The sequence below is a fragment of the Ursus arctos genome, unplaced genomic scaffold, assembly GCF_023065955.2.
Source record: "Ursus arctos isolate Adak ecotype North America unplaced genomic scaffold, UrsArc2.0 scaffold_13, whole genome shotgun sequence".
Taxonomy (NCBI): Eukaryota; Metazoa; Chordata; class Mammalia; order Carnivora; family Ursidae; genus Ursus; species Ursus arctos.
In genome coordinates this window covers 35,190,563-35,204,297 of record NW_026622797.1, presented here as the reverse complement: position 1 = coordinate 35,204,297, position 13,735 = coordinate 35,190,563, and the positions used below count along the sequence as shown (strand labels likewise).

Genomic DNA, 13,735 nt, shown 5'->3' with positions numbered 1-13,735 from the left:
CTGGGCAAGAGCTACAAGAACCTTTGATGCTGCACTGATATTGGCATGTGCACACTAATGTCCTCCTGATTCAGTACAAGATAGTCTCCAGGACTCCCCTGGGGTCCCCACAGATAGATCCATTAGAATCAAAAGTGCTAGAGTAATAACTCTAAAGTGGTGGTTTAACTGTTTCAGGTCCACAGGAAACACTTATTTCTAAACAAAGTTCGTAGGAGAATGGAACAAATAGATGGTATTTTAAAGATAATTTCAGAAGCATCTGGAAAACAGCAAGCATGAAACAGTTCATGGCTCATTTCGGTTTAGCCTTTTTTCCCCCCCTTTGGTCAATAAAGACACAGAGAAACAACTTAGAAATAGGGTAAAATGTACATGAGAAAGCACTTCAAGTTCATCTCTTTGTAAGTCCTGAGGGCTGATGATTAAAGGTAATAAGTTCCAAACTGTGGAAGAAATAGGAAACAGTTCTGTGGAGTACTCACGGACAGAAATTCAGGATGAGTTGCAGAAAGTTTGTGGTATTTCTCTACCCAGGAAAAGGGACACATGTTTAGATTTTCTTAGTTGTTGAAAGTGTAGCATTCAGTCCTTGAAAGGCTGTTTATCTTAAATGTATTAATGCTCTCCTATCATAGAGCGCATTTAGCACCCAGCACTGTTAGCTTAACTAGTAAAGCTGACTGGTAATTGATACTACTATTGAGACAAAAACTATTTATTTTTTTTTCTAAAGATTTTATTTATTTATTTGACAGAGATAGAGACAGCCAGTGAGAGAGGGAACACAAGCAGGGGAGTGGGAGAGGAAGAAGCAGGCTCACAGCGGAGGAGCCTGATGTGGGGCTCGATCCTATAATGCCGGGATCACGCCCTGAGCCGAAGGCAGACACTTAACCGCTATGCCACCCAGGTGCCCCGAGACAAAAACTATTTCTTAACACAATTAAATTTAAGTTATTTATATGTTTAAGAATAGGGGTTAGCAATCTATAAGCCATTTAGTGAATCTGGCTCATTGAACAGTTAGGTATAAATGACCTAGGACACAGTAATATTGCGAATCCACACCTTTTGTTCAGGGCTTTCTCTTGCTGCTTGCCGTAAGGAATGCCTCCCATCATGTGCTGTCTAGCCAACAAGCAGCAGGTGGGCCATGACTGAGCTTGCCCCAGTATTTCACGAGAAGCGATGACCTGCTTGCTTATCACAAAGAAACATTAAAGCCTATTCCTTTAACAGATACCAAACTAGGACTGAGAGCTTGAAATAATGATTCCAAGGACACAGTGTGAGTTATTGTCAGTGCTATTATTAGTACCTTGACCCTAGCTCTCTGGTGCTCACCGAAGATATTGAAGAATGTGTCCCTCCCTTTGCTGAAATCTACATTGTGTGACTTGTTTCTTGCCCAGATAATTATTAAGAGGAAAGGTCATAAACAGAGAAAATACCACCCTGATAGAGAGCTAGGGTGAAAGACGTATGTCTCAACATATCCACTCCTCATGGTTTGCTGTCAAATGAGGCTTAAATGTCCACTGAACCCAATTTTATGGGAGAATACAGTTCTTCTACTTCATGGTCTAGATATTTGTTTCCTTTCTGCACTGTCATCGTGTCATCCTTATTGCTCCTCTTGGAAAGTCAGCCTTGTTCAAGTATTCACAGAGGGAGATATCCAACTTTGAACAGTGAGTAGCAGGGAACATGCCCTTGCTGTGTTCTCAGTGCAACCATGCAATGTGTCAACAAGAACGAGAGCAAACGACTAATGGTGTTGTAAGGTCATTACTGGTGGAACACCAGTTCAGCTTTTCTCCCAATTCAAGAATCCCTCTTAGAGCATTCCAGACCGATAATCTACCACAGCATGACTGCTTCTGGGGAAAGGAAGCTAATGACTTTTTTGAGACCCTTGTTTCATTAGTGAATAGCTAAAGATTTCCAGTGGTAATATTGTTTTTAATACAGAAAATAGAAGAACTAGAGAAAGTGAGTAATTTCGTTTTCTTCTTCATTACCTCTTAACCAAATAATGACCCAGTTCTGTATCGTTCATTTAATGACCTGAATGTAACTTAAATCACCCTTTTTGTTATCTTTACATGTTTCCCAAAGTTCCCAATTTTCCAGAAATATTTTTAGAAGCTAATATTATGGATTCATTCTATAATATTTCTCTAGGAAAAATTCTCTTCCTCTCAAGGCTTTTTAACTATCCGTTTTTATTAGAGCTGTTTTAATAACTGAACTCATAAGTTTTAAATATTTTTCCCTCCTTCTTCCTCAATGGAATTATCGAAGACTGTCATTAGAATTTCATTTTTAGGGGCACCTGGGTGGCTCAGTCAGTTAAGCCTCTAACTCACGTCTTAGATCTCAGGGTTGTGAGTTCAAGCCCCATGCTGGGCTCCACGCTGGCTGTGGAGCCTACTTTAAAAAAAAAAAAGAAAAAAGAATTTCATTTTTAGAACCATTTATCATCTAAGGACTCCTAGCTGTAATTTTTAAAATCTTTTTTTCTAAAGTCTAAATATGCATTTGCTTAGACCACCTTTGCAATTATGAAAAAGCACCAATGTTCTGGTCATTTTCACATCACGTAATTCTTTTTTCTAATTTAGTCCTCTTGGTTCTGGCAATAAATGAATACTAGACAAAGTGACAGCTTGCAAACCTTGATTTTTATTTTTCCATTTGCTTTCTTGGAGGTGGTTTTATTTATTTATGCTAAAAATCCACTGCTTTTGCATCATTAATATCAGGTTGGGAGATATGTCCTTAACTGGCAAAAGATATGATATCATTAAGTGACTTTGTTGCTCTATTCTTTAAAAAAAAAAAAAAGATTGCATTTATTTATTTGAGAGAGAGGGATGAGGGGCAGAGGGAGAAGCAGACTCCCCACTGAGCAGGGAGCCCGATGTGGATCTTGATCCCAGGACTCTGGGATCATGGACCTGAGCTGAAGGCAGATGCTTAACTGACTGAGCCACCCAGGTGCCCCTGTTGCTCTGCTCTTTGACAAAAATCATTATGTTATAACTGAACAAGAAAACTAGTTTAAGAGTGGTTCAGTAAAGGTCATTTAAGTTCACAGAAACTTAAATTCACTTATTTATTCATTTGCATTTACCTCTGTGTTACATTCAGTTACCTGATGGTAACTATAAAAGTATGTGAAAAATGTATGGTAAAAGAATTTAAGTTTCTAAAGCATTTAGGTTATATTTTTTTTTTTGAGATTGCATGAAAGATAGAATTCTGCTCTAAAATAAGGATCCTTTAAATCACAAGGCAGCAAGAAAGTTTAATGGAAACGTGTTTTGTGGAAAGCATCTTATATCATCTAAAGAATGATTGCAGCAAGCTGTTTCAGTTATTGTAAATTGGGATGTCGCATGAACATAAATAGAATGATAGCATCTGGCAGATACTTACTTTTGTTAGAAGTGCAGAGATCTGTTACAAGACTTTGGAAAGCCATGATCGAAAAGAAGAGATTAATACATACAGAAAAAGAGGGGAAAAAATCTAAAGAAGCTTTAGAAAAATGACATCTGTTCATGTGAAAAATCACTCCTTCCAGTTAAGTCTAGAAGCAGTCTATCAGCTGAAATTGACCCAGAATTCACTTAAAACAGATGCTGCTATGCCTGAAGCATACCTGTTACTAAATGATAATACTTAAGTATTCAACGGCACATGAAGTGGGAAAGGCAGTGAATCCAGGCCAGTGTCCTGGACATACCTGTTTTGCTTAACCATTCTGTACCACAGAAGTTCTCAACGTGTGTTCTTTGTACCTGCAAATCAGCACCACATGTACTGTTAGAAGTGAAAATTCTCAGGCCCCATCCCAGACAACTGAATCAGAAACTCTCGGGGTAGGGTCCAGTGGTCTGTGCTTCAGCAAGCCCTCCAGATGATTCTGTTTGCACCAGAAGTTTGAGAAGCGGATCTGAAGCACATAATAATGAGTATACCAAGTTATGGTCAGGATCAATCAATAATTGTAGCAGTGCTCTAGAAATTATAAAGCATTGGTCAATTGTGAGTAATTATATGAGTGCCTGGGTTTATAAATCTACAGTGAAAAGTAAACCTAATGCAAGAATGAGTTACCTGACATTATGAGCACTAAAATCATGAAAGCATTATATTCCTGTCTTTCCCTTTCTCTTTGTTTTCTTTAAGTCATCTTGCCCAAGTTTGTTCTACAGGATTTCTCAGAATTTGAGCAAGTATTGGTGGAAAGCAAATCTTTTTGTTTATTGAACAACTGTGAAAATATCTGTGAGCCAGCTGAGCCTGTTTCTGCTGCTCTGTTTCAGTGCACTGTGAGGCCAGTGAATGGAGTCCTTGGAGTCCATGCATGAAGAAAGGAAAAACATGTGGTTTCAAAAGAGGGACTGAAACACGGGTCCGAGAAATAACACAGCATCCATCAGCAAAGGGTAACCTGTGTCCCCCCACCAGTGAGACAAGAAAGTGTACAGTGCAAAGAAAGAAGTGTCAGAAGGGAGAACGAGGTACAATCATACTAGCAAAATGTGCTTATTTGAATTTGATGCAAATTTCACTTATTTCTTAGGAAACTAATACTCTTGCTTGTGTCTAAAACCCCTGAATGTATACCAACCAAAGCTTATGTTGGCTGTAAATTACAGAATATAGATGTGCAATTTTTAAATTAGAGTCTGATATCAAAACTATAAACTACTATAGATGTATGTTAATTGGATCTTGATGAAAAAGGATGCATTATAGATTTTTAGGCCTATATTTGTCTTTTGGGTCATTATCTTTCTTATCATCCTTCCTAGTACCTAAGAAACTTTTGAGAAGCCTCATAAACACAAGGTCTCATACCATTTGGTACAAGAACATAGTGAAGAGACACCAGCCATAAACTTACTCTTTTTTTTCCACTGCCTACAAATCAAAGTAGTACAATTATGTTGTAAGCTTTTGTGGCTAAAGCTATTTTAAAGGTTGCATAGCATTTTTTAAATATTTAAATGGATATATGTTTCTACAGTATTTTTTGTAGATGTTTTTTATTTGAGAGAGAGAGAGAGTTAATGGGAGGGAGAAAGAGAGAGAGAATCTGAAGCAGACGACCTACTGAGCACAGAGCCCAATGCAGGGCTTGATCCCATGACCACGAGATCATGACCTGAGCTGAAATCAAGAGTCAAATGCTTAACTGATTGAGCCACCCTGGTGCCCCAATATATGTTTCTAATTCTGACTTTACATTTGAAATAAATCACCAAGGCTATATTTTATAAATATAATACAAGCATTAATGACATTTGATCCCCAGATTATTTTCATGTTACAGTAACTTTATAAACCAGATTATAGAACCTATTAGATCAATAGTAAGTAACTCTGTGTTAGAGGGGCGCCTGGGTGGCTCAGTCAGTTGTGTCTGCCTTCGGCTCAGGTCATGATCCCAGAGTCCCGGGATCGAGCCCCACACTGTTGGGGGGGAGGTCCCTACTCAGCAGGGAGCCTGCTTCTCCCTCTTCCTCTGCTGCTCCCCCTGCTTGTGCTCTCTCTGTCTCTCAAATAAATAAATAAAATCTTTTAAAAAAAATAATAACTCTGTGTTAGAGCTTGTTCTGAAGTCTTACAATTGCCAAGAAGAAATATACCATTTAATATAATGTTTTACGGTAATTAAGCTTCCATTTAGAAGATCTGCAGTTGTCCTTTAAAATATAATTTTCCATCTTTCTTACTAATGTCCTCCACTCCACTGCCTACAAAGAAGTTATGTAGCTTTATGTACCTCTTGGTAGTTCTGTTGAGCCAATAAATGATCCTCTCAATGAATTGCAGCTTGGAAGGAGTTTGGCTGCCTCTGTAAGATGAACTTCCTTTGCTTTATTTCATTCATTCATTCAACATGTTTTTTTTTTTTTTTTAAGATTTTATTCATTTATTCGACAGAGATAGAGACAGCCAGCGAGAGAGGGAACACAAGCAGGGGGAGTGGGAGAGGAAGAAGCAGGCTCATAGCGGAGGTGCCTGATGTGGGGCTCGATCCCATAACGCCAGGATCACGCCCTGAGCCGAAGGCAAATGCTTAACCGCTGTGCCACCCAGGCGCCCCCATTCAACATGGTTTTATTGAATTTTTACTTTGTGGCCACACACAGTGCTAAGTCTTGGGGATTCACAACTGAAAGGGTACTATCCCTATCCTGAAGGTATAGTCAGGGTCCAATGGAGGATTGAGATGTTTAAATAGATAATCACAATATCATATACAAACGGAGGATTATAGATACATGAACAAAATTCAGTGGGAACAGAGAGGAGAGTGTTGTGCAAACTTGAACATCGATCATTTAACATGGATCACTGGTACTTTGCAAAAAGTATCTTTCACTATACCAAAAGAATTGGCCAGTATCAGAATGTATCCAGTCTGCTACTGCTATGAGTAATCAAGTAGTTACTGTGATAAAAATTTTGAAGACATGGATGATTTTAAAGGGAACTTCAAGCTTTTGTAAATTTGTAAGAGGTTTTGATTAAAATTAGGTTTAAGGAATGAAAGTTGGCTAGTGAAAAAGGTCTTTCTGGCATTTGTTACCGATTAATTTAAAACATCTTACATTTTAAAAAGTTGGATTTGGAAATCAAATATTTCATCACTCGCCTTGTTGGTAAACTCCCATAGCCGTACATTTACTTATTTTTGCTATATTTTCTTGAAATTTAATGACTTACAGGTGGTCCTTCCTCATATTATTCTTTCACAAAGATTCTACATTATTAATCAGTATTCAGTATACTTGACTTTAAAAATATAAGTGAAGAAAACCTTACCCAATAGAAAAATTAAATTATGATACTAGTTTTTCATTTGAGAATGTGGTCTTCTAATATATTTTGCTAGGACTTGACTTAAATATTAACATTGAAAATGTCAGTTTTTAAAACCAGCTACAGATAAGATAAATAATGCCACAAGAAGTTTAAAATAATAACCTGTGACATAAGCTTGGCTTAAAAGTTTCTTCTGGTCTTTTTTCCTCCTCTCTGAGTAGGATTTAGTGACATTTTACATTTACTAAGAACTACATCCAACTAGAAAAATTTAGGTGGATCACATTTATACCAGATTTAGTTCCACTTTTATTTAATCTTTATTCAGCTTTGTATATGTCTCAAAAAATTTTTCTCCAGTGGCCCAGAAATTTAACATAGGAAGGAAACCACTTCTCCCTTCATTTCTTACTTCTCTAACTGTATATTTTTCTTAACTTTTCTTGATGATAACTTACCAATTATTCTGTTTGAACACGAAGAAACCAAATAAAAAAGTAATAATGAACTGTGGACAGGCCATTATTATCAAACATCATATCAAAATATTAATGCCACCTGGAGTCTTCTCATTTAGATTTGAGATATATATTATAAATACATATGAAGATATATGAAGATAGATACAGTAAAGTGATAAAGCCTTGATTTCTCCTACCACTAGAATAGGTGTTACCCAGGTTGCTCCTAAATGCTTGTAGACTCATAAAATAAAGTCTTTTAGGTTCATGGTTGCAGCATTTCTAGATGAACAAGCTAAAACATTAGGTTTTTAAAATAAAATTTAGCCTGAAAATCTTGATTTTAAATTTAAGTCTATCATCCCTGTCTAAGAGGCTCATAATAGACAGAGGTAGATAACTCATATTTGGAAAAGGTATGGAGCATGTGTTCAGGAATTTTTTCTGCTGTGTTGTAATTGCCAAAGACAAGGTCTCCAGGGAAGAATGATAAGATCCAGAAATGACTTTCCAAAATGTACACAAAGAAGAAGCTGAATCGAAGGAAGTAGTTTTTAGTAACAGAATGAATTCTTCAAGTTGTGAGATGTATTTTAATATATATGTTGAAAAAATTGGTTGCAAAATCTTATAAACACACACTTTTTTTTATTAACATCTTTCTCATGTTTAGAATATAGTAAATGAGTACGAGGATATAAATGTAATTTTTGTAGTCCCCTAAATTTTTATCTGATGTACTATTTGTTTGCATCTTCTAGAATTTTTTCCCTTACCTTTTAATCAGTCTTTTTACTGCTCCCTCAATTACCAGCTTTAATAAGAAATTAGTACCGTTGCAATATTTTCTAACTTGAGCCTATCTCAGTGGAACTATGTATCTGAAATGTCTGATATATAGCATATATTTTAAGAAAGTGTAAAGGCTAACATATAGAGTAGTCTCACATGTGCATTAAAACAGAATGTTGAAATGGAAGTAAACAAGGAGAAAAATGCATATTCAACAGTTGTCAACTTATATTTATTGACTCTTTTGTTATACTGGGCATGACCATCTTAGATAAAGGGATGTGAAAAGGGAGAAGAAAATTATATATATATATATATATATATATATATATATATATATATATATATGCCTTTATTTGATGCAAAAGGGTGATACTATGTGTGTAGAGGTATGAGGGGGTCAGAAGAAGGAGGACCACTAAACATGTTTCTCATTCATTTATACATTTCTTTAACTGAAGAGAATTTCCTATAGATACTGGGTTTTGAGGAAACTCACAAAGAATGAAAGAAATTTTGTTCTTTAGCTAATTGCATGAAGAGATACTAATTAAATACATGCAGTGCATGATCTTGGGATAGAAAGGAGAAAGAAGAGCAGAGTCATGGAAGAAATGGGGCAGGGTCTACTTTCTTGATTAAAGAAGAAATAGCATCTGTCCAAGCAGAAAGAGAAAAGAAACCATTAGAATATAAATACAGGCATACCTCAGAGATACTGTGGGTTTGGTTCCAAACCTCCATAATAAAGCAAATATTGCAATAAAATGAGTCAGGTTAATTTTTTGGTTTCCCAGGGTATATAAAAGTTATGTTTACACTATACTGTGGACTATTAACTGTGCAATAGCATTATGTCTGAAAAAATCATGTACATACCTTAATTTTAAAATACTTACTTCATTGCTAAAAAATGCTAACGAACATCATGAGCCAGTTGTTATCTTTTTGCTGGTGGGGGGTCTTACCTTGATGTTGATGGGCTGCTGACTGAGTAGGGTGGTGGTTGCTGAAGGCTGGCGTGGTTGTGGCAATTTCTTAAAATAAGACAAAAATGAAGTTTGCCACATTGATTGACTCTTCCTTTCACAAATGATTTCTCTGTAGCTTGCAGTGCTGTTTGATAGCACAGTAGAATTCCTTCAAAATTGGAGTCAGTCCTCTCAAACCCTGCTGCCGTTGTATCAACTAAGTTTCTATGATAATCTCAATCCTTTGCTGTCATGTCAACAATCTTCAAACATCTTCATCAGAAGTAGATTACATCTCAGAACACGACTTTCTTTGATCATCCATAAGAAGCAACTCATCCATTCAAGTTTGATGGTGAGATTGCAACAATTCGGTTACATGTTCAGTTTCACTTCTCATCTCTAGCTACGAAAGCGCTATGCCGTTGTCCTCCAAGATAAGGCTGTTTGGTCTGCATTGAAAATCTGTCGTTGAGGGGCGCCTGGGTGGCTCAGTCATTAAGCGTCTGCCTTCAGCTCAGGGCGTGATCCCGGAGTTATGGGATCAAGCCCCACATCAGGCTCCTCCGCTAGGAGCCTGCTTCTTCCTCTCCCACTCCCCCTGCTTGTGTTCCCTCTCTCGCTGGCTGTCTCTCTCTGTCAAATAAATAAATAAAAACTTTAAAAAAAGAAAAGGAAAAAGAAAATCTGTCGTTGAGTGTAGCTACCTTCCCTGATGATCCCGGCTAGATCTCCTGGAGAACTTGCTGCAGCCTCTACGTCAGCACTTGCTCCTTCACCCTGCACTCTTCTGTCCCAGAGATGACTTCTTTCTGTAAATCCACTACCCTCTGCTGGCTTCAAACTTCTGCAGCTTCTTCACCTCTCTCAGCCTTCACAGAACTGAATAAAGTTAGGGCCTTGCTCTAGGTGAGGCTTTGGCTTAAGGGAATGTTGTGGCTGGTTTGGTTTTTCTATCCATACCAATAAAACTTTCTCTGTATCGGCAATAAGGCTGTTTTGCTTTGTTATTATTCATTTGTTCAGTGAAGTAATACTTGTAATGTCCATCAAGAACTTTTCCTTTGCAGTCACAGCTTGGCTGACTGGCGCAAGAAGCCTAGCTTTCAGTGTAGCTCGGCTTTCAAAATGCTTTCCTCACTAAGCTTCATCATCTGGTTTTTGTGTGGTTTTTTTTTCCATCAAAATTAAAGTTGTACTCTTTATTTTTTTTCATCATATAATCAGTATATTTTTATATGTAGACTAAACATCTGGGTGGTTGAATTTTTTTTATAATAATTTTTATTATGTGATGTTAGTCACCATACAGTATATTGATTTAAAGTGAGAGACATGTGACTTCCTTTCACCTGAATGCTTAGAGGCCATTGTAGGGCTATTAATTGGCCTAATTTCAATACTGTTGTATCTCAGGGTATAAGGAGGCCCAAGAAGAGAGAGAGATGGGGGAACAACCAGTCAGTGGAGCAGTGAGAAAATACACATTTATCGATTAGGTTCACCGTGGGGTTTGTGGTGCCCCAAAATAATTACAATAGTAAAAGCAAAGATCACTGATCACAAATCACCATACCAAACACAGGAATAATGAAAACATTTGAAATATGACAGGGATATATATATGATACAGAGGCACAAAGTGAGCAAATATTGCTGGGAAAGTGGTGTCAGTAGACTTGCTCGATGCAGGGTTGCCACAAACCTTCAATTTGTAAAAAAACAAAGAACACAGTATCTGTAAAGCACAATAAGGCAAAGTGCAATAAAATGAGGTATGCTTATAAATAAAATGTCCAGAGATATTTCCAGGGAAGAGATAAGTGTGGGAATTATTGCATTATTGGAATACATTATAGGTCTCCTTATGTGCCTTCCCCAAATTAAAAGTTGTAAAAGTCGTCTTGGTTTCACATAAAGGAAAAGTGTTATATGTTAATTTATAATCGCTATTAATCATTTCTTCAAATACCAGTATTACAAACACGCATTATGTTTATCGTGAGCACTCTATTTAAAGCTACAGCAAAATCAGTTTTTAAAAATCAAGCAAATAAAAAATGATGAGTCTGCTTTGTTCCTAGGCTTGCTTCTCTTTTAGTTTACTTCTTAAAATCCTTCTAACAACTCTTCCAGTAAATAATAGTCCAGTTTCCTACAGGAAAGATTTATATTAAATATTCATTCAAATTCAAAACAAGACGTTTAACAAAGATTCCCAGAACAGTTCATCAAAATCCAAATAGATGGATTCCTTAGCTCAAATTTGTAGTATGCCAATTGGCTAGAGTATTTAGATGATGTCCTCTCCCCACCTTCACCTCATGGAGGAAGACCAGCTGGCCTACAGACACTCATCCTGTGTAAGCACTGGAGGATGGGAGCTTTCTGCTCTTCCCCTACACCCAGTTAATAGACTAGCCCTTTGAGATAGGTCAGCGAAAATCTGAGAAAATACAGAGCAGAAATAATAATGGCATTAGAGATGGTTGTTCTCAACCAGGTGGGATTTTGCTTCCCAGGGGACATTTCCAAAGATCACAGCCTGGGGGAGGGAAATACTACAGGCATCTAGGTAGAGGAGGGATGTGGTTAAATAGCTGCACGGGACAGCTGCATACAACAAAAGCTATCTGCTAATAGTGCAAGTGTGAGAAACCGTGACATAAGCTCAACAGTATCTCTCTTTTTTCCCTTCTTGGGGCCTTCCCAGCCTCTACTGAAATGGGTTGTCTGTTCAAATTCTGGGGCAGACCAGTTGCCACCAATGAACACCCTCAAAAGATCTGAATCCCTGGTAAGAAGGACAAGATGGTGGAATAGAGGGGGAAATCTTCCTCCCCAATATAAAGGAAATAACCTTACTAAAAAATTAGTAGTTTAATTTAAAATATTGCAGCACAAAAATATTCAGGTATATTTAAAACTTCCAAGAAAGGTAGTCCATTGCAGTAAATACTACCCTTCACCCTCACAGAGATGTTTATTAGTATAAATGTATATGCCTCCTCTTAAAAGCTAACCCAAATTTTTCATTTAATGTCCTCAATGGAGAAGCCTGGCAGTTGTTTAATCACTACTTACCTTTCTTTTCACCGAAACTAATTATGTATAGCCATCTCTTGTTTTAAACCCCCTCCTATTAGGTTGAACATATGAAATTGCCACTTTTCTAGGTCATAAATGGGGCCAAATATTAGCAGTTTCATATGGTTCAACCTAATACTTCAAAATTTTCTCTCTCTGAATTTTGTTAAGTACTAGATCCAGACCCAGAGTGTGGTTGTTACTGATTGAAAGATTGCAGTTTGCATATACCTCAACCTAATTTAAAGATTAGACTTTTAAAAATAGTACTATCCATCTCTCAAGACCCCCATAAATTCATAATTCATCTTCAGGTCCTTTTCAGTCATGGTCACTCATGGCGTCTTCCCTTAATTTATTTGATTATGTTGTCTTCTCCTTAGCTATGTTACTTAACTTTTATTTCTTTTTCTTTCCCACCAACTCCCATTGAATCTTTGAAGCATCAAATCAGTTTGCAAACTCAATGTCAGAACTTGTTATCCACCCAGATAAAAGAAAGCTACAGCTGCTGTGACAGACCCCAAACTTTTTCACTGTTTCTTCTGACATTGACATTAATATGGCAAGGTCTTTGTGAGGATTCTCTGCTGCCCAGGTTTGTGGTTTGAAGACCATGCCGAGATCCTTTATATGCACAGTTTTCTCCCTTCTGTGATAACAAAGCAGAAGGATCACAGCCAGCACCTAGATAGATGTTGAAAAAAATGAAATGACAGTTACTAGGTTTCATGCCTCTAACACATTTTCTAATCCCATTGCACGTTCTTAAACTTTTCTGTGTTAAAGGGAAATTTCTACAGAAAATGAGAAGCCTTTTATTTCATGCCTCGCAATCCTAAGCACTATACCATTTTTATCATTTAACCGGAAGTTATGAACTCTTTATAATGAATACCAAGTTTGTATCATTTCACTTTTGTACTATCTAAGATGTTTTAGACATTATCCATGGTGGTCAGATTCATGTGGACATATTTAGGGGGGGAAATACTTAAGTGTTAGTATTATCTGTGCAGTCCCTTCTTTGCTGTGGTGATAGAATCATTTTTAGGCTTCTCTGCTGTGTTGGTGTGTACCTCAGCATCCCTATTCTAAAGAAGCCTTCATAATAAATTATCCATGCAAATGCCTGTATTTTCTGAGATTTCTTTTTTGTGACGTTTATAAATAACAAATGCTTTTTAACCCTTTGGTATGTGTAACATAGCACATACTGGTCAGTGTTTTGAATAGGGTAGTAGCTGTACTATACAAAGCATTCTTCAGTCCCTAAGCAAGAAATTATCTTGCCATTGTTTAGATCCTGTGCACGAGGGTAGAGTTGTTTCAGTTAGTTTTTGCTCCATAACAAATTAATCCTGAAACATAGAAGAATAAAACAACTGTCTGTTTAACAACAAATGTGAGTGGGCAATGCGGGCTGAGATCCACCATGCAGTTGTGGTTGGGCTCCTTCATGGCTGGTTAGAGGACTGAGGAAATTGTGCTAGGTCTCTATCATCAGTAAGGTGGCTAGGGGATCTACAGTGTTCCAAGAGGGAGATTAGAAGGCATTCCATTTGAGGCTAGGCT

General features: G+C 37.2%; 1 protein-coding gene across 1 annotated transcript in view; it reads left to right on the top strand.

Annotated features, from left to right (window-relative positions):
* The window catches only part of RSPO3 (R-spondin 3), an 84,466-nt gene that overhangs the window by 34,871 nt on the left and 35,860 nt on the right, over positions 1 to 13,735 (top strand). The window contains exon 4 of the mRNA XM_026504762.4: positions 4,338 to 4,535. Within this exon, the coding sequence (XP_026360547.1) occupies positions 4,338 to 4,535 (198 nt within the window). The remainder of the gene's footprint in view (positions 1 to 4,337; positions 4,536 to 13,735) is intronic.